Source organism: Anolis carolinensis, chromosome 4, assembly GCF_035594765.1.
Source record: "Anolis carolinensis isolate JA03-04 chromosome 4, rAnoCar3.1.pri, whole genome shotgun sequence".
Lineage (NCBI taxonomy): Eukaryota > Metazoa > Chordata > Lepidosauria > Squamata > Dactyloidae > Anolis > Anolis carolinensis.
Genome location: NC_085844.1, coordinates 74,357,754 through 74,381,798, shown reverse-complemented (window position 1 = coordinate 74,381,798; position 24,045 = coordinate 74,357,754). Strand labels below are relative to the sequence as shown.

Sequence of the window (24,045 nt, the reverse complement as noted above, 5' to 3'; positions counted from 1 at the left end):
ATACTCGCAGTAGAATAAAACCTGAATGCAGAGTATCATTGATTGGAAACAGAATACTTTGTAAGTATAGACATAATATCTTTTCAATATATAATATTTTATGTTTATCCACACTGTGTTTAATGTATCAAGGGAACAACTTGTAAGCCACTGTATATTCCCAATAGGTTCCACGAGATCTATAAAAGATTTTACAGTTCATTGATTACATTTTTGAATTGTTTGAACTAAATAACAAACGTAAGTAGTATGTATTAATAGTACAGTAGAGTCTCACTTATCCAACATAAACGGGCCGGCAGAACGTTGGATAAGCGAATATGTTGGATAATAAGGAGAGATGAAGGAGAAGCTTATTAAACATCAAATTAGGTTATGATTTTACAAATTAAGCACCAAAACATCATGTTATGCAACAAATTTGACAGAAAAAGTAGTTCAATACGCAGTAATGCTATGTAGTAATTACTGTATTTATGAATTTAGCACCCAAAAATCAGGATATATTGAAAACATTGACTACAAAAATGCGTTGGATAATCCAGAACGTTGGATAAGCGAATGTTGGATAAGTGAGACTCTACTGTAGTTCATTTTACTAGGCCAGAAAACACTTTGTACAATTGCATTAATGTTACCCAACACTTGCAGACCCTACCACCAGACGACTATAGGTAGTTGAAACCAGTTGTGGATCAGGGGTCTACTCATCTTTTAAGAAGAATCAAGATAATAAACAAGAAAGTTTACTCCGTTGTGAATTCAACTACCATTCATCATACTGTGAATGCAACAGTTTGATTGTGTTTTGTAACCATTTATCTGACATTATATTCATTTATTGTACATAATACAATGTTTAATGATATCTAATACATTATTATTCCATTAGTGGATATTTGTCAGTATAAGCCCTTGTGAACCCATTTTTTCTTATAGCATTATACAGATTCCTCAGGAGACAGACAAGGTGGCTTGGTATCCCCATAACCACCAAGAACTTGCTACAATTTATTATGATCCACACAGTCAAAGGCTTTAGAATAGTCAATAAAACATAAATAAATGGGTTTTTTTTTTCTGAAACTCCCTGAATTCCTCCATTAGCCAACAGATATTGGCAATTTGGTCTCTCGTTCCTCTGCCTTTTCTGATCCCAGCTTGGACATCTGGCAACTCTTGTTCCATGTATTGCTGGAGGCTACCTTGCAGGATCTTGAGCATTACCTTACTGGCATGTGAATTTTTTTTTCGTGTTAGGAGTAACTTGAGAAACTGCAAGTTGCTTCTGGTGTGAGAGAATTGGCCGTCTGCAAGGATGTTGCCCAGGGGACGCCGGGCTGTTTTGATGTTTTTATCATCCTTGTGGGAGGCTTCTCTCATGTCCCCACATGGAGCTGGAGCTGATAGAGGGAGCTCACCCGCGCTCTCCCCGGGTGGGATTCGAACCTGGCAGCTTTCAGATCAGCAACCCAACCTTCAAGTCACAAGGCTTTAATCCACTATGCCACCGGGGGGCTCCTTGGCATGTGAAATAAGTGCCACTGTATGAAATTTTGAGCATTCTTTAGCGTTTCCTTTTTTTGGTCTGGTTTCTCTACATCAAGCTAAAAATTCTGCTACCTATTTAGCAGCTACTCTAGTCCATGAAATAAACTTTCTCAGGTTTTTGTCTATGCATGCTGCAGAGATCCTATATGGAAATAATCTGTGAAATGCAAATAATTATAACATTCCAAGTCTCTTTCCCCTGTCTGATTTGAAGATTTTTCTTTAAATCATTCTATTAGTGTTAAAAGGCATCTTTCCATCCTCGACAAACACAAGGACTGGTCCCTTAAGCTCTTCCTCTACATCCCTCTTGCAGGGCAACATTTTGAAAGAAAAGGTATACACTACGATTACAAATATACATTACTTCTTCATATGGAGAGTCACGGCTTGGTCTCTGTGCTGGGAATGTTAAATCCAAAAAATCCACCAAATAGTTGTAGCCTCCAGGCAAAGGATTGAAATCATCATCAGTTTCTATCACCTAGGTGTGAAATATAAACATCAGGAAGGTAAAACAATCACAATGATATGATAAAGAACAAGCTGAATATTTACAGTTCTCTCCTCAAAACCAGTCTACTTTTGCTTGCTGACATTTATTCTCAATCATTTATCTTTCACTGGCAATTTTCTACATTTCTTTTGACCGTTTTTCTGCTCAATAGTTTGGCTTTTTTTAAAAATTGATAAGCTATTTTTTTTGTAAAATGTCATCATTCTGTGACATCTTGCCCCGTGAAATAGTTTTATACTCTAAGAGCTTGAATACATTGCCCGAAAACTCAGACCCATTGTGAATGCACAACAAGCACAGTGACTTTGGCTGAGTAGCCTGGGGTTTTTGGCTTTAATCTGACTTTGCCCTGCTTCGGGCAAAGTCAGAAGATACCCTGGAGGTTGCTATAAACTATGGAATATCCCAGGGCTTCAGAGAAATCTGAAAGCTGAATTGGGTCCATTTTAGACTCGTTTTAGATTGGATATTGCCACCATCACCCTTTCCCTGTACCGATCATCACAGGGGAAGTGAATAACTTGTTGCCATGTCAATGACACGGCTTTCTGCTGACCATGAAGCTCTATTTGAGCTCTTGGTCATCACAGTCATGTCTGCTTATGTCAGAATGGGGAACCTATGTAACCAGCAATGAGCCAAGATTGACCCCTTCATTCTAATGGGCATCTTCCAGGTGAGGGCCTGGCTGCTGAGGTTGCATCTGCTGATATGAGAATAGGGCATCCATCTGAGCAGCAAGAAGGAATGGGTTGATCTCTCCTTCTTGGTCATCACAATATGCCCCATTCTGACAACAGCAGATAAGGCTGCAACAGCCAGGTGCTTGCATGGAGGGCCAGCTAGGAGCAGCAGTAGCAACCCGGAGAATGAAGTGATAGCCTAGCGAGGCCGATGCAATCCCAACCCATTTGGATAACAGCCCGAGATTCAGAATGATTGTGTGTATCCAGAGTTGCTGTGGTCCAGATTTACACCAGAGTAAACTGCTCATGTAGGCATGGCCTAACTTACTCTTATTACAAGATTGTAGCCTTTAAATCCAGCCCACACATAGTATTCTTTTATCCAGGAAGGATAGCAAAATATCTCATCATCAACTGCAGCACTTAGAGAATCAATGTATGGTTTGAAGTCCCACAACTCTTTGAAAACTTTTGTCCCTGCAGGAGGATCCATAATTCCTTTACTAGAAGAGAGAAAACACGAGTTACACAATGTCAAAGGACACCCACCTGGAGTGACTGAAAGTTATCCTACCAGGTTACTAGTGGCATATTTTCTGTGCTGTAATTTTCAATTATGTATCATTTATGATGCAATTTAAAGTGTTTATTACATTGAATTGAGGAGCTCCTGGTGGTGCAGTGGGTTAAACCCTTGTGCTGGCAGGACTTCTGATTTGAAGGTTGGGTTGCTGACCTGAAGGCTGCCAGTTTGAATCCAATCCGGGGAGAGAGCAGATGAGCTCCCTCTGTCAGCTCCAGCTCCATGTGGGGACATGAGAGAAGCCTCCCACAAGGATGGTAAAACATCAGAAACAACCTGGGCAATGTCCTTGCAGATGGCCGATTCTCTCACTCCAGAAGCGACTTGCAGTTTTGCTCCTGACACAATTTTTTTAATGAATTGATAATTTCATTAAAAACTTAATAAATCAAAAGACAACCAAAAACCAAAGCAGACCATGTCTTCTATTCATTTATTCATATACTTGAGCACAGAATCGCCAAGCCAAGTTTGTTTTCTCATTTGACCAAATCAAACATTTTTTCACTGGACATTTTGAAACATATTTTTATGGTAAAAGAAAGGAGAAAAAGATTGATCGATTGAATGTCACAAGAGAAGCTTGTTCTTCCTTGTTTCTACTTCCTTGTTCTGACTTCTCCTAAGGAAATCTAAGGAATTTTAGAGCTTTCTCCCTCAGATTACAAGAATTTAAGAATTCATTTACCTTACCTTCCAACTACGGTTTCAGCCATACCCAGTTCAACAGGGCCAGTAAAAGTATTTGTTTGCATGCACATTATGATTTCAAGTGAATATTTTTAATAATAATAATAATAATCATCATCATCATCATCATCATCAGGATTACCTGTCAGTTGGATCTTTGAGAATCCTTGCTAAATCCAAAGTCGCTCCCGGTTTTGGTGTCCATGTGAAAACATCGCCACATTTCTTTTTTATTAATCTGTTCAATTCTTCTGGGTCATTTTTAAGGTTGGTTTTTTTGATATAACTAGATTAAGAAAGGACAATCTACAATTCTTATAGTGTTGGAAATGAACAATGAATGAAAAGAGGGAATAAGCCACCACTCTCCTTCCTTATGCAAGAAATCAACAAACACCATAATAGGTATCCAGGCAGTCCCCCAGTTACACATGTTTGACTTACAAACAACTCCTAGGGGACTGCCTGTATTCTATAGCATTTGGCGTGCTTCTGTTTATGTATGAGGTTATGCTACAACCACCTAGAGTTCAGGCTTCTCTGTTTCAAGAAACACAGATGAAGAAGTACAAATTGTCCCATTCAGAGAAAGACCTTCAGCAATTCCCCACTTTGCCCTTTAACCTGAAGATGTAACCCTTCTGCCATTCATGCAGACTGGCAATGGATTACCTATAGCATCTCAAAGGACATTTTTCTCTTTATTTTAGGATGCACTAACAATTTGACACTATTTTAACTGTCATGGCTCAATTTTTGGAATGATGGAAATTGCACCGTCTACTGCTTCTCCCTTAATTCTTTCCTACCCTTTCCTATGGCATACAGCAACTGAACATACTAGAGAGAGAGGTTTGGGGAGAATTCACCATGATTTATAGGAGTTGTAGGGACTGGGATATATAGTTCACTTGCAATCTAAGAGCACTCCACCAATGATGGACCTGGAACTAACTTGCTACACAGACCCAACACAGCCAACTTTGCATACTGGCGGGGTTTGGGGGTGATTGGCCTTGGCATCCAGGAATTATAGTGAGGGTGATTGACCTTGGCATCACCTACCCCCCCCCCCCCAAAGTTCACCAGTATTCCCAGTTGACCATGTTGAATTTGTGTGCCAAGTTTGGTCCAGATCCGCCATCAGATGGGTTCAGTGTTCTCTGAATATGGGTGAATACTGAACCCATCTGATGACAGATCTGGACCAAACTTGGCACACAAATTCAACATGGTCCGCTGGGAATACTGGTGAACTTTGGGGGGGGGGGGTGATTGACCTTTGAAAGTTATAGTTCACCTGCATTCTGTGAGCCCTCTGAACTCCACCAATGATGGATCTGGACCAAACTTGGCACACAGACCCAATGCCGCCAACTGGCAGGCTTTGCAGGTGATTGACCTTGGCATCAAAGACTTATAGTTCACCCTTATTCAGATAATACTGAATCCAGCAAATGAGGGCTCTCAACCAAACTTGGAACACAAACCCAACATGGCCAACTGTGAATACTGGCAGGTGTTTCAGGAAGATTGCCTTGGAAATCTGGGAGTTGTAATTCACCCTTATCTGGAGAGCACTGAATCCAGCCGACTATGGATCTGGACCAAACTTGGCACATAGACCTAACACAGCCAACTTTTTATACTGGTGGAGTTTGGGGTGATTGACATTGGCATCAGGGACATATAGTTCACCTGTATTCAGAGAACACTGAATCCCATCAGATGACAGATCTGGACCAAATCTGGCACACACACCCAACATGGCCAACTGTGAATCCTGGTAGAGTTTAGGAAGGATTGACCCAAGATTTTTTGGAATTGTAGTTCATCCACATCCTTATGCATTTTCTAATGAGAGCATCCATTAAAAAATAAAAGCAAAGACTCCTTTTTCTCTCTCTAAGAAATAACATAACATATGACCAATGATATTAACTAACATCCAAAAACAAACAATACCCTTTTCAAATAACCCAGGCATTGCTGGGCAAAGAAGCTAGTAAGAAATAAAACCAGGGTTGGTTCTCCTTCTGCTTCATCTAGTAACATTCCAAGAAGGGAATCTGAGGCCAGGAGAGTTTTTTAGTCACTTGTCGTCACCTAGGCATGCAATGTCTGTTAGATTTTGATGGATACAGCCATTTTTTAGGATTAACCATCATGATAATAGGTGATTAGGTTTGATGATTCTGGGGTGTACTTTGACCCATAATCCAATGTAGGTGCAGCCAGGGTTCGTAGTTATCAAGAATTGGCACAGATTGGGGGGACTTCCGGTGAGCTAAGATGGCGGCGGGACGGACCTCCTGAGAGCTCCTCAAGGAAGGTCACCTCTTTGACGGTTGGGTAGAGCTTTAAGCTCCCCTCTCCCTGGGGATTGAACCAGGGGGGGACGCAAGCCTCCAAAGCAATACAAAGGGTCCCGACAGACCGCTCTGAAGGCGGTGCTGGAGGGTCCAAGTCGCGGAGGGCACGGATCGTCAAGCGGGAAGCGGAATGACTCCGCAATAACCGTCAGCCCGGCTCATTTTAAAAGAAAGAAAATTTGCGAAGGAGAAGTCGAAGGAGACTGTAAGTTTCCAGCGAAAAACTTTCTCGTTTCCAAGGGAACAATACTGGTTTGGACGCTAAAGAAATTTAACAAAACAGAACAAGACCCATGAGGGGGTAAGATAAACAGGAGCTATTCGACTAGGATGTAATGAAGGATAATGAACTGGATTTGATAAAATAAAACAACAACAAGACGATTGGGTAGAGCCTTAAGCTCCCCTCTCCCTGGGAAGGAGACTTTACCAGGGGGGTACGCAAGCCTCCAAAGCGGCGGAACGGATCCTAACAGACCGCTCCGACCGGAGGGCGCGGATCGTCGTGCAAGAAGTAGCGTGACCTTGCAAAAAGGGCCAACCGGGCTCCGAACAAATGTAGACCTTGGACCTTATAACTGTATAACTAAAATTAACTAAATAAGAGGCGAATTAAATAAGAAGGGAACCAACCATGCGTCTTCCAACTGATGCCCGGAAAAGACAACGGTAGATCGATCTTGACCACCATATTGTTCCGCCCACGCTCCCTCTCTTCATAAACAAAAGCTGTAATTCTAGGAAACACGTAAGAGAAGGAGCAGCAAGGAGCCCTCCCCTCTGATTGCGTGCACGGGAAGAGACGCAGGAGACGCAGGAGGCGGGCGATAAATCTGATCCGGGTGGAAACAAACTTTGGAAGAGAAAAAGAAAGTGGCGCAGGAAGCGCCGACCTCTACGAAATACCCTTTCAACAAAAAAAACAACTTCATAATCTACAAGAACCGTTAAACTAACAGACTGTCAGAGCCAAGAGAATCAAGAGAAACAACAATATCAGGACGAAGAGACGTTGGGAGACCAGAGAGAGGAAGAAAGAAGTGAGGAACAGCCCAGAACAGATCTCCGACCAATATAGGAACCCGACTAAATCGGAGTGGTGTGGAAGTAGAGAGGATTTGAGTGGATTTTAGGAAGCCAGAAGGGAATCCAACAAGCGACGGACTGATCAACGACGCGGCGTAAGAGTGACTACGGGAAATTATAATCAGAAGACACCGAGAAGAACCGGGAAAGGTGTGCCTACAGAAAGAGAGATTAGGAAATATCTGAAAGTTCCAGATATTAGAAATGATGGCAGGTGCCAAAGCAAAGACAAAGATCTAAAGGATGTAAAAGGACCTGTAATGACAAGGAGACCTTCACAGACTGAGGAAATAAGCATGCGGGACATTATGAAAGAGATCCAGAAACTGGCAGCTACTAATGAAAGCTATCAAAAAGAACTCTATGCAATGTCAGAAAGACATAATGAACAGCAAAAAGAACTGCATCAAGAAATGCTAGAGATGAAAAAAGATCTAAAAGAAGAAATTAGCCAACTAAAACATGAGCTCAAAACCACACACGAAGAAATTCTAGATTTGAAAAGAGCAAAAACAAATATTGAAAAATCCCAAATAAAAACCCAACACAGAGTAGAGAATCTAGAGGGGAAACATTCTCGCCTGGAAAAAGCACAAGAAAGGATGGAACAAAAAGAAATGGAGTTCCAGTTAAGATTCAGGAACATAAGGGAAGAAGCTAATGAGAACATCAACCAAATTATAACGAAGCTATTGGCAGATCTGATACAGTGCCCGGAACAGGATATGGGAAAAGAAATTGATAGATCTTACAGAATCCAAACAAATTATTCAAAAAGGAATAAGGTTCCTAGAGATGTGATAGTGCATTTTGTAAAAAGAAGAATTAGGGATGAAATCCTGATACAAAATAGCCGTCAATCCTTAACATACAAAGACACTAGAATTATAATTCTGAAGGAATCTCCCTTATCTATACTAAATAGATGTAGGAAATATTTCTTCCTGACCGAAGAACTCAAAAGACAGAAAATAAGATTCCGCTGGGAAAGAACAGAAGGGATCATGGTCACATATATGAATGAGAAATATTGGCTAACTTCAGAAGAAAAAGCGAAGGATTTTCTTAAGAAAATAAAGGAGCAAAAAACAGAGAAACAACCTGAAACCTTACTGGCAAAAGAGAAAAACCCAAAAAGGGCAAGATACTACTCCCCAGAAGACCCAAAAGCAAACACGATGGCGGAACCTATGGATTCAGATTACAGTGATCAAGAGACTGAGGAAGAAGAGACTGTTTCTAAAACAAAAATATCACGATGATGTATGACCTAAACCGCCAAATTAAATGTATTTCAAACAATATTAACGGTCTAAACTCACCCAGTAAAAGAAAAGCTGTAATAAATTGGTTAATAAAAGGTAAATACGACATAGTGGCTCTTCAAGAGACACACATTGCACAAAAACATATATCTCACTTAGAAAATCCTAAACTTGGCAGAATATTCTACTCAGCAGACGTCAAAAAGAAAAGGGGAGTGGTACTATATATTAAAGAGGACATTCCAGCCGATCTAAAATTTAGAGACATGGAGGGTAGATTCGTGGGAGTTGAAATCATGATAGGGACTTAAAAAATACTAATTTGTAACATTTACGCACCAAACGGCCCAAAAACACATTTCACCAAAAATTTAAGGAAGCAGATAGCCAAAACAGAAATTGAACATATAATGGTTTTTGGCGACTTTAATGGAATTTTAGATGACAACATGGATAAAACAAAAAAGGAAAAGAGTTCAAAAAAGAGAAACAGAGGAATGTTGCCCAAGAATATGATTATGATGAGAGAGGAATTCAACTTGCAGGACATTTGGCGGTATCATAACCCAACAAAAAGAGACTACACTTTTTATTCGAGTAGACACCAAACCAGGTCGCGCATCGACATGGTTTGGGCAACCAATTCTATAGTGACCAAAGTCTCGGATATGAAAATCCTGGCCAGAGACAAATCAGATCACAGCCCAATCGAATTGACTCTGAATCATAAACTGCCTAGTTATAAATGGAGACTGGATGACAACTTAATCAAGTCAGAAGAGGATATAAATAGATACAAAGAATTGACCAAGGAATTCTTTAAAATAAACACGCAAGAAGGGATAAAAACTCAAATAATTTGGGACACGTATAAAGCCGTAATAAGAGGTTATTTGATTCAACAAAAGATTAGAAATAAAAAACAGAAATACCAAAGAATAAATGAAATTGAAAAAGAAATTGATAGAATGGAAATACAGCTAAAAATGAATCCTAAAGACAAATTAACTCAAGAACAATTAAAGGACCTGAAAAAAGAAAAAGACCATATGGAATTGGAGAGTATTGACAAGATATTAAAATTCATTAGGCAAGATAATTTTGAGAATGCTAACAGGCCTGGAGCCTGGTTAGCCAGAAAAATAAGGAGAAAGCGTCAGAAACAATTAATAACAAAAATAAAAGGGACGGACAAAATTCATACTAAAGATGAGGAAATTATTGAGGAATTTCACCAATTCTATGCCCAACTATACAAAGGAAAGCAACTGGATTACCCAAAAATAGCCCAATACTTAGGCAAGCAAAAATTGGAGAAAATTACCGAAACCCAACGGGAGCTACTCAATAAAGAAATTACAGAAGAAGAAATAAAGAAGACAATAAAATCGTTGAAGGGGAACAAAGCGCCGGGACCTGACGGTTTCTCGGCTAGTTTCTACAAAACATTCCAAGATGAACTAGCTGCCCAACTTAAAACTATAATGAATCAAATTTTACAGGGTCGAGAAATCCCAGATTCTTGGAGAGTAGCGGATATAATCGTGATCCCCAAAGAAAACTCGGACCCACTAGAGGTAAAAAATTATCGCCCGATCTCTCTTCTCAATTTGGACTATAAAATCTTTACGGGAGTACTAGCAAATAGATTTAAAAACTTCTTAAACTATTGGATTTCGGAAGAACAAACAGGCTTCTTACCGGGTAGGAAGATGGGGGACAATATAAGATGCATTTTAGACATCATCGAGTATTACGACAAAAATCATCAAAAAGAATTGGCACTCTTATCAATCGATGCTGAAAAAGCATTTGACAATCTGAATTGGGGATTCTTCAAATTACTTTTCAAAGAAATAGACATTGGTTATCAGTTTTCAAACGCAATCGACAAGATATATGAATTCCAGCGGGCAAGGTTGATAATCAATGGCCAAACATCAAAGGAAATTAAGATTGAGAAAGGAACCCGCCAGGGGTGCCCACTTTCGCCCCTTATTTTCATATTTGCCATAGAGACACTCTTAAAAAATATCAATGAGGACAAGGAACTAAAAGGGGCAAGAATAAAACAAAAAAATTATAAATTAAGAGCATTTGCGGATGATGTCATATGTATTATTGAGGAAAAACATACAGAGATGGATACACAAACTGGAAGAATTTGGAGAGTTAGCGGGCTTCTACTTAAACAAAAAGAAGACAAAAATATTAACAAAAAATATATCAAGACTAAATCAAGAGAGATTACAAAAATGTGTGGGCATTGCCGTGACATTCAAAATAAGATATCTGGGAATTTGGTTAACACATAAAAATGCACATCTACTAGAAAACAATTATTACGCAAAATGGAAAGAGATAAGTAAAGATCTGAAAAAGTGGGCCAACATTAAAATTTCACTATTGGGGAGAATTGCATTAATAAAGATGAATGTCCTACCAAAACTATTATACCTCTTTCAAAATCTTCCTATTATCCGGAGTGCTAAAATATTTAGTACCTGGAACAAGGAAATCTTAAAATTTGTGTGGAAAGGAAAAAGATCAAGAATTAAATACTTAATTATGACAGATTCTAAATCCAGAGGGGGATTTGGCCTCCCCAACTTAAGAATTTACTTTGAAGCTTCTGCCCTATCGTGGGTGCTGGACTGGGCCCTCTTGAAAAATGAAAAACTCCTAGATCTGGAAGGATCCGATTTGCGTCGTGGTTGGCATGCCTATATTGGCTACGATAAAAGAGCAATCGAAAAAGGATTCGGAGACCACTTCGTACGATCTTCAATTATAAAGGTATGGGAGAAGTATAAGCCATACCTATACAGGAAAATACCGATGTGGATCTCTCCTCTTGAGGCCAATCAAAGAAAAATTCTTGGGTGGCAACAATGGCCAACATATAAAGAAATCTTAACAAAAAGAGGGAACCAATATCAACTGAAAGAGCAAGAAGAGTTAAAAAAGACTTATCCCAATCTAACCTGGTTTCAATATTTACAATTAAAAGAACAATTCGTAAAAGACAGTAAAACGGGCTTCAATGAAAAGGAAACGATTTGGGACAAATTACTTAGGAATGGGAAAAAAAGCATAACAATGTTATATAATACATTGCTCGAATGGTCGACAGAGACAGAAACAGTGAAGGCATGCATGACAAAATGGGCCAGAAATATTGGAAGACAAATTAAATTCGAAGAGTGGGAACAAATCTGGAATGTTAAACTAAAGTACACCTATGCGACAGATCTGAAAGAAAATTGGTTAAAAATATTCCATAGGTGGTATATCACACCGGAAAAATTAGGTCTAATGTATCCCAACGTTCAAAACAAATGCTGGAAGTGCAGAAACCAGGTGGGCTCTTTCTATCACGCATGGTGGACATGTGAGGAGACTCAGAAATACTGGAAAATAATACATGTCGAGACACAGAAAATAATTTTAAAAAAAAAAGCCTTTTCCGTTGAAACCAGAATATTACCTCCTAGGAATAACCGACAAAGATATGCAACTTAACAGAAATGAAGACATACTGTTCACATATTTGACTACATCTGCGAGAATTTTATTCGCAAAACATTGGAAAACACAAGTCATACCAAGCATAGAAGAGTGGACCACAAAAATAGATGAAATATATGAGATGGACTCATTAACATTTTTGATTAAACAACACAAAGGGAAACCTATGAAACGTACGGATTGGTCACTCTATAAAGAATATAAGCAACAAAGGAACAGGAACTAACGCATAAAAACAAATATATAGGATAACAAACTTTGATCGGTATAATCAGAAACAGTAAGGAAAATCCACCCAGGACTACAGGAAGAATCGAAACAGTAGCAAATTACACCGAAGTGACGAGGATGGAAGACTGACAAACTCGCCCCCCCTCCTTTTTCTTTTTTTATTTTTATTTTTATTTTTATTTTTATTTTTTTCTCTCCTATTTTCCATTTTATCAAATTGTGTATAAAACCTTCAATAAAAATTAATTAAAAAAAAAGAATTGGCACAGATTTAGATTTAAAATTACATAGTATAGGAGATTTTTGCTGGAGCAGATGAGATTTCACCGGCTGGCCATTGTGTGTTGCTGAAGGCAGTTTGGAGTAGCTGTCATGCAAATGTGCTTCTGTTGATGCTTTTTCTGCTATTAGGCTTGTTCTTTGTAATACTGGTTTTCCTGGTAGTATGGCTCCATGGCTGGGCAAAAAGGAAGTGCAAAGGTCCTTGTTGAAATTAATTATCTGATTAAAGGATCTTTAAAAACCTGGAATAGAAAACCCCATAACCTTTGCAAATAAGTAGTTTTAATTCATTTTCAGTCATCCCCAACCTAATAATGAAGAAAAACTACATATTTGTAAAGGTTATGGGGTTTTCCATTCTAGGTTTTTAAAGATCCTTGCATCAGATAATTAATTTCAACAAGGACCTTTGCACTTCCTTTTTGCACAGCCGTGGAACCATACTACCAGGAAAACCAGTATTACAAAGAACAAGCCTAATTCACTAATAGCAGAAAAAACATAATCAAAAGCACATTTGCATGACACCGCTTATACCCAAACAGGAGAACAGCAGATTCACAGAGTACACAGGGGAGCGGCTGAAATTTAATAGCTGTTTGAAGTTCAGGTTTGCTCTTGGTATTGATCCCCAATAGGGAATCTGGCCATTCAGAGGGTAAACACTGATCACATCTTTGAATGGAAAATCAGTTATTGTGCCTCAAAGTCTTTTTTCTCTGGCACCCCTGAACTGAGACAAATTATAGGATTTTTGTTATCTGTAAAAAGCAATCTTCTTGAACTAGGTGGAGAATTAAACAGCAGTTAATCAGAAGGCTTCTGTGTGGTTTCAATTTAGATAAGGAATTCAACAACATGTCTATTTTAGAGCTAGTTAACTGTAAGGTATGTGTAGTTAACAAGCAATGTTCAGATAACAGTTCAATTAGAGACTTTTTAGCTGATTTCGTTCCATAGGGGTGGAAGCCAAGGACTTGGTGAAGAACTTCTGGCAACTCTAGAGGAGGATTCCCTGCCCTCTACTGAAAGCTCACTTTATTCCATAGAAGATCCATTCCTGTATACATTTCCCTATTTTCAGTTGCAAGGACGGGTTGCTACAAAATGAAGTATCCAATTTGCACTGTTTAGAGTTAGGTAGGCTTATCATTTGGGGGGAAATGGTTCTCTTCTTCCTTAGGACCTCATCAGAAAGCCCTGGCAAAGCATCCTTCTTTGCCGGGCTTCTACGACAAAAGAGCAGCGGGGTGAATTTGTCGCCCTGAGTGCAGCGCCCTCTCTGCAATGCTTTTCTTGACACAAGTGTTGCCATTGTGAGGAGGCCCTATGTTGGCTGGATTGGAGCCAGCACAACACTAGAAGTCTTTCTGTAGGGGTGGAAACGTCTGGTGATGCTTTCAACGTGGTTTGGGGACGAGACCTATTCTGAAAGTCACACAACATTGTGTGGTGTCTGGCGTTGGCCTCTGTCCCCCAGATGGGGTAAGTGTCCTAGGATGCTAAAATCAGCCCGTCTGATGAGGCTGTGAGATACATAGTTGTAAAGTTGTTGCAGGCACTCGTGTCAGCTGAAGTATGGATTGCTGGTTGTGAGACTCATACAATAAACCAACAAAACTGTAAAGCTATAAGACTATAAAAGCTAAAAAAACCCCTATAAAACTATAAAGCAATAAAATGCTGCAGTAAGAAAGCACTCGTGTGCTCAGCAGCAATCATTGATTACTGATAAAGCAAGCAAACAAACTATAAAGGCTCTGATGGGTGCTGTGGCACCTCCACTATCTTAAAACGCCATTAAGGTGTTTCAAACACAAACCAGCTCCAAAGTGATCAAAGGTGATGGGGCCTTAAGGAGCCAGTGGGGGGGGGGGAGCCAGGTGTTTTGGGACCCCCAAAAAGCCATTCAGTTTCTCAGACAGAGGCCTTGGAACTGGCAGCTGAATTTACCATATAAGATCTTACTTTATACAAGCTTACCTAAACTTGCTAATGTTTCTCCTGTGGTCCCTAATACCAGAAAAACAAGACTGAAGATTAAAATATTATCCAATATCCAGCCTGTTTGGAAGAATCTCAAGTAATAGATTATAAATTGATACAAGCAATGGCATGGTGGAATGTATAAGAAAAAAATGAAGAGGTAGCCATCACTGATATTCCTTGATGAACATATTAGGCTGAGCATATTACTAGGGAGTAAATGTAAACTATATGTTACACTGCCCAAAGTTGCACTAAATGAATCCTTGGTTTACAAAAAGAATGGAAAAGCAGCATCAACAACTGAAAAAAATAACAAAATGATGAGGGAGTTTATACTGAGTGGAGTATAAAATATTACTCTGAAAGGAAAAACCGTAGGATAGTGGCTTCACTATCCTACTGTTTTTCCTTTTAGAATTATATTTTATACTCCACTCCGTTACCTCTCCAACAGCTGTAATTTGTCCTTCCCAATGGCACTTTCTGTTTCTTTCAGTAATCAGCTAATGTTTCTCTTTCCTTTTTGTTACAATTTGTCAGATTCATGAGCTTTTTTCTGTATAAATGTTTATAATTAATCAAATTATCAGGACAATACATGGCATAATGTTTTAAAAGTCCTGTGAAATAATGATCACATGCAAATCTACATATATAAAAGAGTGCTGGCATCAGGGCAGCGGACAAAACAAAAAAACTACAGGCCCCCCAACCTCGAAATTTGACAACACATCCCATCATCCATGCCTCTAGGTTGATACAACAAAAAGAAAAGAAAAATAAAGTCCTAATTAGAGAGAGAGGAATAATTGTTTTTATCCAATTGCTGCCAGTTACAAGGCTAAGTTCCGCCCACTTGGTCTCCAAGCAACCTACTCAGCCCAGGGGACAGGCACAGTTAGGCCTCATCTAAGGGCCATCCAGCCCAACCCAATTCTGCCATGCAGGACACAAGCCAAGCACTCCCAACAGATGGCCACCCAGCCTCTTAATAATAATAATAATAATAATAATAATAATAATAATAATAATAATAATAATAATAATAATATCATCATACAAGCCTAAGGTTTGGAGTGACCCCTAAGGATCATCCAGATCAATTTCCTTCTACCATGCAGGAGGACACAATCCAAGCACTCCTGACAGATGGTCATCCAGCCTCTACATAATGATGATGATGATGATGATGATGATGATGATGATAATAATAATAGAAGCATAGAATCCAAGAGTTTGGAGAGACCCCTAAGGGCCATCCAGCTCAACCCTTTCTACTATGCAACAGGACACAATCCAAGCATTCACAACACATGGACAACGTATAAATACTATACAATACTACACAGGGACATAAGCCCCCTCTACCCTCACCACTTTCACAGTACACAAACAACCAAATGCATACTAAACATAAGGACAGCCATACAAGAGACATTCAATACCACCACTACCTCAACAAGTTCTCAACTAACACCACCAGACAACGCCACAGCAACGCGTGGCCGGGCACAGCTAGTTAGCTATAAAGAGATAATCTATGAAGGCAGTATTGAAAGAAAAAATGAGCCAGAACAAAAATAAAATATTTTCCCCTCCCTGCTAAAACGTTCAAAGGCAGACATTGCAGTGTACACCAGGCAGGCAGGACACTATAGGGAGAATTTCCCAAAGCCAAGGCTTCATAATTACACTTTGAAAAGCCCCCTTCCTACTACTCTATGTATCTTTTCTGCTCATATGCAATAGTCCTCCTCTTCATCTACCAGCATCAAACGTTTAATTACTTATAACGAAATAAAATTCCTCTGATCTGAAAACCGTCCTTTGCATTTTGTTGATACAGGGAGCTCACAGTCAGTCATTTCTCTGACCTTTGTGCCAAACTCAAGTGAATTTAAAGACGATACCTGTCAGAAGGATGAGCTTCAACAAAATATCCTGCAAAAGGGCAATAGATTTTTGGCTTTAAATCGGTAACCAGCTGGGCCTTGTAATTCAGCAATTTCCTCCTTTCGGTTTTAATAAACTGGGCTTTCCATGCCTCTGAAAATAAAAAAGGATTTGTCAGGACTTGATTGTGCTATTAGGAAAATATCTTGATTGTGTGAGAAGAATTTTAATACTTTTTCCTCTTTATTATTATTACTCTTGTCACATTTTAAACAGAGCGAGAAAAATCAGAAAGGACAGAGAAGTAGAAAATCTTCTGCAACATTCCCATAGAGAGCACATTGCTGAATATTTTACATGAAAGTCACAATGGCATGCTTGACAGTGGTTGAGGACCGAAATATATGTGATACCAGCTATGTACATTATCAGGCATGTCAGACTTACACACACACACACACATTTTATTTATTAAATACAAGAGTGGTGATTTTCTTTGTATTTAACAATAAACATAGTGGGCAGTTCATTTATGTATGTGTGCTTTCAAATTACTTGCCAACTTATTAAAACACCATGAATTTCATAGGGTTTTCATAGGCAAGGAATACTCAGGGATGGCTTTGCTAACACCTTCTTCTGAAACATAACTGTCAGTATCTGCTATTTGTTAGCTTCCAAGATCAGACAGTGCAACAGACTCAAGCACCATAAAAACCACTTCTTACCACAAGTATTCTCCCATTAGCCTTGGCAGATGGACATTTTTCTTTCTAAGATTAATAGTTCACTGGATCAAACCAAAGATCTGTTTTGCTTTGTTCCACATGACCAGCCAGATACCTATAAGAAGTCTACAGTGGGGAAATTGGCAGCTTCTTTGTCATGTTCCCTAGGAACTGATATTGAGAGGTGCACTGCTTCTAGTATTGGAGGTAATATTTATGTCATAATGGCATTTTTCTCCATTTTCATCAAGATTATATTTAGGGGCAAAGGGTTAAATCTCCTGTTTATGTGCACTGCAGTGAGCACTAGTCAGTCAGTAGTTACTAGCCAGTCACTACTAGTGAGTGTGGTTAAATATTATCTTCGATATACACAAGCTGTTCTAATTAGTCGGAACCATGTTCTGGACTTTAAGAAAGCTGGTTTCTATAAACTTAAGTAATCCGATGGTCAAGAATACTTTTAAAAAAAGGAGTTTGTGATGGAAGCAAGTTTCTGAAAAGTGAGTTACTGGAGGCACAAGAATATGGCAAAATGCTAATGGGGACAGCAACAGGACAGGTTTACTGAACATCTTCTTTGCCTTGGTCATGTTCCAGAAGAAAAACTGTACTCAACCTAAGGCAAATGGAGCAGATAATGCAGCAGGGGAAATTCAACACATAATAGATAAAGAGGTAATACAGCAATTCCTGGCTACACTAAATATATTCAGATCTTCGGAAGCAAATGAACTACACTCCAAGAGGAGTCAAAGAACTGGAAGAAGGAATAGCAAAAACACTGGTAATAATCTTTGAGAACTCCTGGAAAACAGGAAATATCCCAGCAGACAGGAAGAGGGCAAATGTTGTCCCCATCTTCAGAAAGTGGGGAAAAAGAGGACCCAAACAATTATTGCCCAGTCACCCTTACATTAATGCTCAGAACGATTCTACAGCAGATCATTAAACCATCTGTAAGCACTTAGAAGGAATGCTATGCTCACTAGACACCAACATGAGTTTCTCAAAAACAACTCAAGCAAGATTAATCTTATCTCATTTGGATAGAAGAAGAAATTAAACAGGGAAAAAGACAAGAAGAAACTAAACACAGTGATACAGGGTAGGTGACAGTGTAGCCTCTCAAGTGACTAAGCATTGAGTGTGGTCAATGCAATTGTGTTATTACTGTCTTTCAGAAATAGGCATGTTTCCTTGAAATAAGGATTCTAGCTGAATAGGATTCAATATATTCTGGTACAAAACCTTCTCTAAATTAAGCCCTTGTTACATTACCAGTGAATTTTCCTCCGCTGAATGTCATTGGGAATCCTGAGGCTCCTCCTGCAAAGTCACTCATCATAAGGTCAACTTTCTCAGGAAGCTTTCCACCATTTGGCCTGGTGCAATCCACTGTATTTAGGATTTTGTGACCTTTAGACAAATATATTCATAATTAAAATTTCAAATGTTATTATACTAGGCCCATTACTGGAGTGACAGAGTCATCCTGTCTTATTGCTTGCTATCACATTTCTGGCAAGATGAACCAGAATGGGAGGAATTATTATTATTATTAGGAACCCAGCACTGCCCAGGTTATTTGAAAAAGTCAACTTTTAATTGTACAAAATGCACTACAAAAGTTAACTACAACTCACATCATGCCAGGTTAACCCTGAGAAACTCCATCAGTACTTAAAGTTTGTTATGTTGGGCAAGTTTGCTCTCGATGCATCATCCATGGGGTTCAGTGTGCTCTCTGGCTGTAGGGTAAACTACGACTCCCAGTGTGGTGAGTCAGTCCCCTCAAACCCCTTCAGTAGGTTGAGTTAGTCATGGGGGTCATGTGTGTCAGGTCTGATCCAGATCCATCATCAGTGGAGGTCACAGTTTTCCTGGTTGTGGGTGAACTACAACTCCCAGAAAGGAAGATCAGTTCCCCCCCAAATCCCTCCAGTAATCAAATTTTGGTTTATCAGATATTTTGGTATATCAGATATGTGTGCCATGTTTGGTCCAGATCCATCAGAATTTGGGTTCACAGTGCTCCCCCAAATTAAGGTGAATTCCCCCCAAAGACCTCCAGTATTTTTTGCTGGTTATAGGGGCCAAGTTAATTCCAGGTCTATCATTAGTGAAGTTCAGAGTCCTCTTAGATTGCAGGTGAACTCTACACCTCAGTCTCTACAACTCCTATAAATCATGGTGAATTCTCCCCAACATCTCTCTCGTATGTTCAGTTGCTGTGTGCCATAGAAAGGAATAGGAAAGGGTTAAGGAGAGGCAGTGGGTGGGGTCATGCAAATTCCACACAAATGGAGAGAGAAAGGAACACTGGGATGTGATTTACTGTAACCTGGAATGTCCTTGGAAGGAGGGCTTTGGTGGCTCCTCAGCACTGTGAGTTAAAGCTGTTTGTGGAGGTGGGAGGCTGTCTGTGTAAATGGACGCCTCTGCCACATACATTATGTGTATATAATCCCATGGAAGGGGAAGGGGACCAGATTCTGGCACAAATGCATGCAGGATGTAAGGTGAGTCAGTAGTTCACAATACAGTGTTGTACACTTATTGCTGGGGTTAGGTTCTAGGCCAATAATGATAGGCTATACAAGTGGTGATGCATCATAGCTAGTTATAAAGAAGATAGGCACAGTTTTCACTGGATTAATCTTAGAAGTACAGAAGGTAGAGTTGGCAAAAATGGGATGTGAACTTTCCCTGATATCAATGTACAAGCACACATATGGTAGACAGCATTGTTGCTATGCCAATCGACCAAGGTGCAGGTTGGATATGCCTTATCTGAAATGCTTGGGATCAGAACTGTTTTGGATTTTGGAACCCATAAGAGTAAAGGTAATTAAGTCTAGTCATGTCAGACTCTGGGGGTTGGTGCTCATCTCCATTTCTAAGCTGAAGAGCCTGCGTTGCCCAAAGACACCTCCAAGATCATGTGGCCAGCATGATTGCATGGAGTGCTGTTACCTTCCCGCCAGAGTGGTACCTATTGATCTACTAATATTTGCATATTTTCGAACTGCTAGGTTGGCCTAAGATGGGGCTGACAGCGGGAGCTCACCCCGCTCCCCAGATTCAAACCGCCAACCTTTCAGTCAGCAAGTTCAGCAGAACTTATACACAGAACCTATACATAGTGAAATATCTTTGAGATTGAACCCATGTCTAAACACAAAGTTCATTTGTGTGTCATATATCCCTTACAGATCTAACCAGAAGGTTATTTTATACATAATAATATAATAATAATAATAAAACTTTATTTATACCCCGCCACCATCTCCCCAACGGGGACTCGGGGCGACTTAAAATATTATTTTAATATTTGAAACCGGCAGAAAGCAAAGGTGTCACTATATCAGACTGTATCAAATCTTCAAGACTAGAAAATGTTTATTCAAACCTTCATACATTTTTTAAAACTTAGTAAATTTAAATGGGCATGTTTTTTTCCTTTAAGGATCACAACATTGGCACCATAACAACAAATTAAATTAAAGCTCTAAACAAAAAAAAACATTGTTAATTATACAAAATGTATGAATTGTGTTACTTTTGCATTCGAAAGCAAATGTTTAAAGGTGATAGCAAATACACTGGTTATGAAACATGTAATATAGTTAAATTAATCTACCTTTATATTCAACAATTATGCAAGTATCCATCTCTGGATGAACACCATCCATCAGTATCATAAATCTCAGGTTCTGGTCCACCTGTTGCCAAACTCCAAAAGGAACAATATTAATTTTGGTCATCTTAACACCACTCTGGTCAAGGTACCAGAAAACAGGTCTTTCTGTGTTTCCAACATAAATGGGCACATCTGGCCTTCGTTCAGCAAGTTTCTTCAGTGTAGGGTAACTGGAGAGTAAGAAAAGGGCAACATTGAAATGCATAGCTAGATTATAATCTCATTCTCAAGTTACTCATATGGGTAAACTCCACCTTATATAAGATCCCTAGATGAGGTTACCATAACAACAATATTAGAATGCTATTAAGTTTGGCAATGGAGCCGAATGCCTAGGGATTCAAAAAGAGCTAGACAGCTACCTGCTTGGGATACTATCTGGAGTTGCTGCATTGAGCACTGGGTTAGATTCAATGTCCAATTTGCCCCCTTCCAACTCTGTGATTCTGTATCTACCAGTTTTTCAAAATAAAACAAGTCTTGTCACGGAGATGGTGGCCAAATGTCTGCAGTGTGAAAACTTCATTGAAAAATACGCAAGACAACTGAGTACACTAAATAGTATGATTAAAAGCAGGGAAAAACTTCATTTTATTACAAAATGGAGTTAGACTGAACTCTCTTCTTCTGAACACTTCAGAACACTTCCCAGCGTAATCTGATGAAGTCCTCAGAGTCTCTATGATTGAATTAGAATAAAATTATTTATGTTTACTATCTAACTTCACAAATAATAAAATGGGAATGCAGTGGCTGCAGGAATTGTTGCAAAAAAGGAAGAAACCAATTGTTATTTAATGTGAATCTGCCTCTGGAACAAAAAAGGTTACTGTAACATCATACATACAAATCAGTACACGTATACCTGAAAATGATAATGAATTTCAGGAAGTTACTTTCAGCATTTGTGATTCCTTTTTTGTTTGCACTCTACTTTTGCAGGCACTAATTTAATACACTTTTAGATACATTTGTCTAAAATCCTATGAGGTTCAATCTAAAATTAATAATTCAAAATCTAAAATCAATTTCATTGGATAGTATAAAAAAAACATTATCACCTAGCAATAACATTCATACTGAGTGTTGAATTGTTGTTCTACATTCAGCATGGATGCACATTCACTTATCTAAATGACCATCTTAAATTCCTTTATTTATTCATTTTTTGTCATTGAACACCATTATGAACCATTATTGAACACATTCCTTTCTGAAAGAACAATTTTGATTGATTTTTCAAGCCTTTCCTCCCAAGGGGTTATTCAGAAAACGGACTCAAGAGCATGTTTCCATGGCTTCTTTCCAGTGTTCCCATGCCAGTCTAGCATGAACAAAACATGATGTAATAGCAGGGCCATTTTATGTTTTCTTCCTTCTAAATATCATCTAAAACATGTTTGAGGGGACTGTGTTGGTTAGTCATCCACATAGTGAGTTCCCACTAGGGTCACAATGTGGGTGACAGACCCCTATGGTTTGTAAGTTCCTGCTTTAACATGACCCAGAGCCCAATAAAAATGTTAAATATGGCAGCACTGATGCTTCGTAGGGTTATCAAACTGCCACATCTCATATGTATAAGTTTTCAGGTTCTCCAGACCTCTTTATCAGACAACACAAAGCAAATAAGCAATATGAGGAGATAGGAAGAAAGTAGATGTTGCAGCCATGATGTTTGCAATTAATTTGTCAGGTCCCCCCACCCATGCTTTATTCACCATCTAGCCTGATGAATTCTTTAAAAGGCTTAGAAATATACACACTACATTTTTATTTATCTAGTGTGGATTTTGTCTTTCATAAGCCTTTGTCCTTAATTGTGTTGTGTACACAGATACCTGAGATGATCAGAATGCATGTGGCTGATGTAGATGAGATCCGCACGGCAAAGCCTTTCCATCCAGTCACAGGGTGGTTCATGAAGTAACCACCAGCCACGTGCAAAGGCTGGACCCATTAGCCATGGGTCAAATATAAATCTTTTGTCTCCAAGTACAAGCTCCATACAAGCATGAGTTAGATAAGTTACCTAGCAGAAAGGAGGAAAAAACCAAGAACAAGATGATCTGTGTTGTCAAACTCTGTACTGGAAAACCTAGTGTTTATGTGGTTTGTAGAGTCAGACACGACTAGACTTAATGTCAGGGGAAAACCTTTATCTTTAGAATTCATGCAGTTTGACACCACTTAAACTGTGATGGCTCAATGCTGTGGAATCCTAGGAGCTATAGTTTGTTTTGACTCTTTGACAACAGTCATTATTCCATAGCATTAACCCATGGCGGGTTTTTTTTTATCATGTCAGAAGCAATTTGAGAACATACTGCAAATAACTTCTGGTGTGAAAGAATTGGCCACCTACAGAGACGTTGCCCAGGGAACACCTGGATGTGTTACCATCCTGTGTGAAGTTTCTCTCATGTCTCAGCCATGGCAGTTAAAGCCATGGTATTTAAGACTGCTCCTACACTGTAGAATTAATGCAATTTGACACCACGTTAGCCATGGCAGTTAAAGTGGTGTCAAACTGCATTAATTCTGTAGTGTAGGCACGCTCTTCAATGTATCAAGGCATCATGATAATCAGTGGGAAGCAATGAATAGATGGCCACCCAGAGCTTGACTAATTAATTGATTACACTATGTAACACTATTTTTGTTCCTGGGTTATAAATCTCATTTCCTAATTAGTTCTATCATAAAAACATGGAAAAAGTTTATTAAATTGCAAAAACTTTGTTTTAGCGGGACATCCTGCCACACATTTTGCTAGTTTTTCAATGAATGACTCATAGAATCTCAACCAATTTAACATAGTTTGTGGCAGCCACAAAAATGAAGTTTCTGGGGTATGACAATTACTCTCAAAGTATGTTCTGCACAATTAAACAGGAAATAATAACACTTTCAAACCAGGAAGAGAAAATTGTTTAAATTT

General features: G+C 39.0%; 1 protein-coding gene across 3 annotated transcripts in view; it reads right to left on the bottom strand.

Moving 5' to 3' along the window:
* Window positions 1–24,045, bottom strand: part of LOC100560576 (cytidine monophosphate-N-acetylneuraminic acid hydroxylase) — a 47,777-nt gene that overhangs the window by 9,541 nt on the left and 14,191 nt on the right. For 2 of the 3 annotated variants that reach the window (XM_016992970.2, XM_062980636.1), the window contains 7 exons: window positions 22,946–23,136; window positions 21,045–21,274; window positions 18,683–18,820; window positions 16,691–16,826; window positions 4,170–4,313; window positions 3,083–3,257; window positions 1,919–2,035 (listed from right to left, as the gene is read on the bottom strand). In XM_016992970.2, the coding sequence (XP_016848459.2) occupies window positions 1,919–2,035; window positions 3,083–3,257; window positions 4,170–4,313; window positions 16,691–16,826; window positions 18,683–18,820; window positions 21,045–21,274; window positions 22,946–23,136 (1,131 nt within the window). The remainder of the gene's footprint in view (window positions 1–1,918; window positions 2,036–3,082; window positions 3,258–4,169; window positions 4,314–16,690; window positions 16,827–18,682; window positions 18,821–21,044; window positions 21,275–22,945; window positions 23,137–24,045) is intronic. The other variant, XM_062980637.1, reaches the window with a different exon arrangement.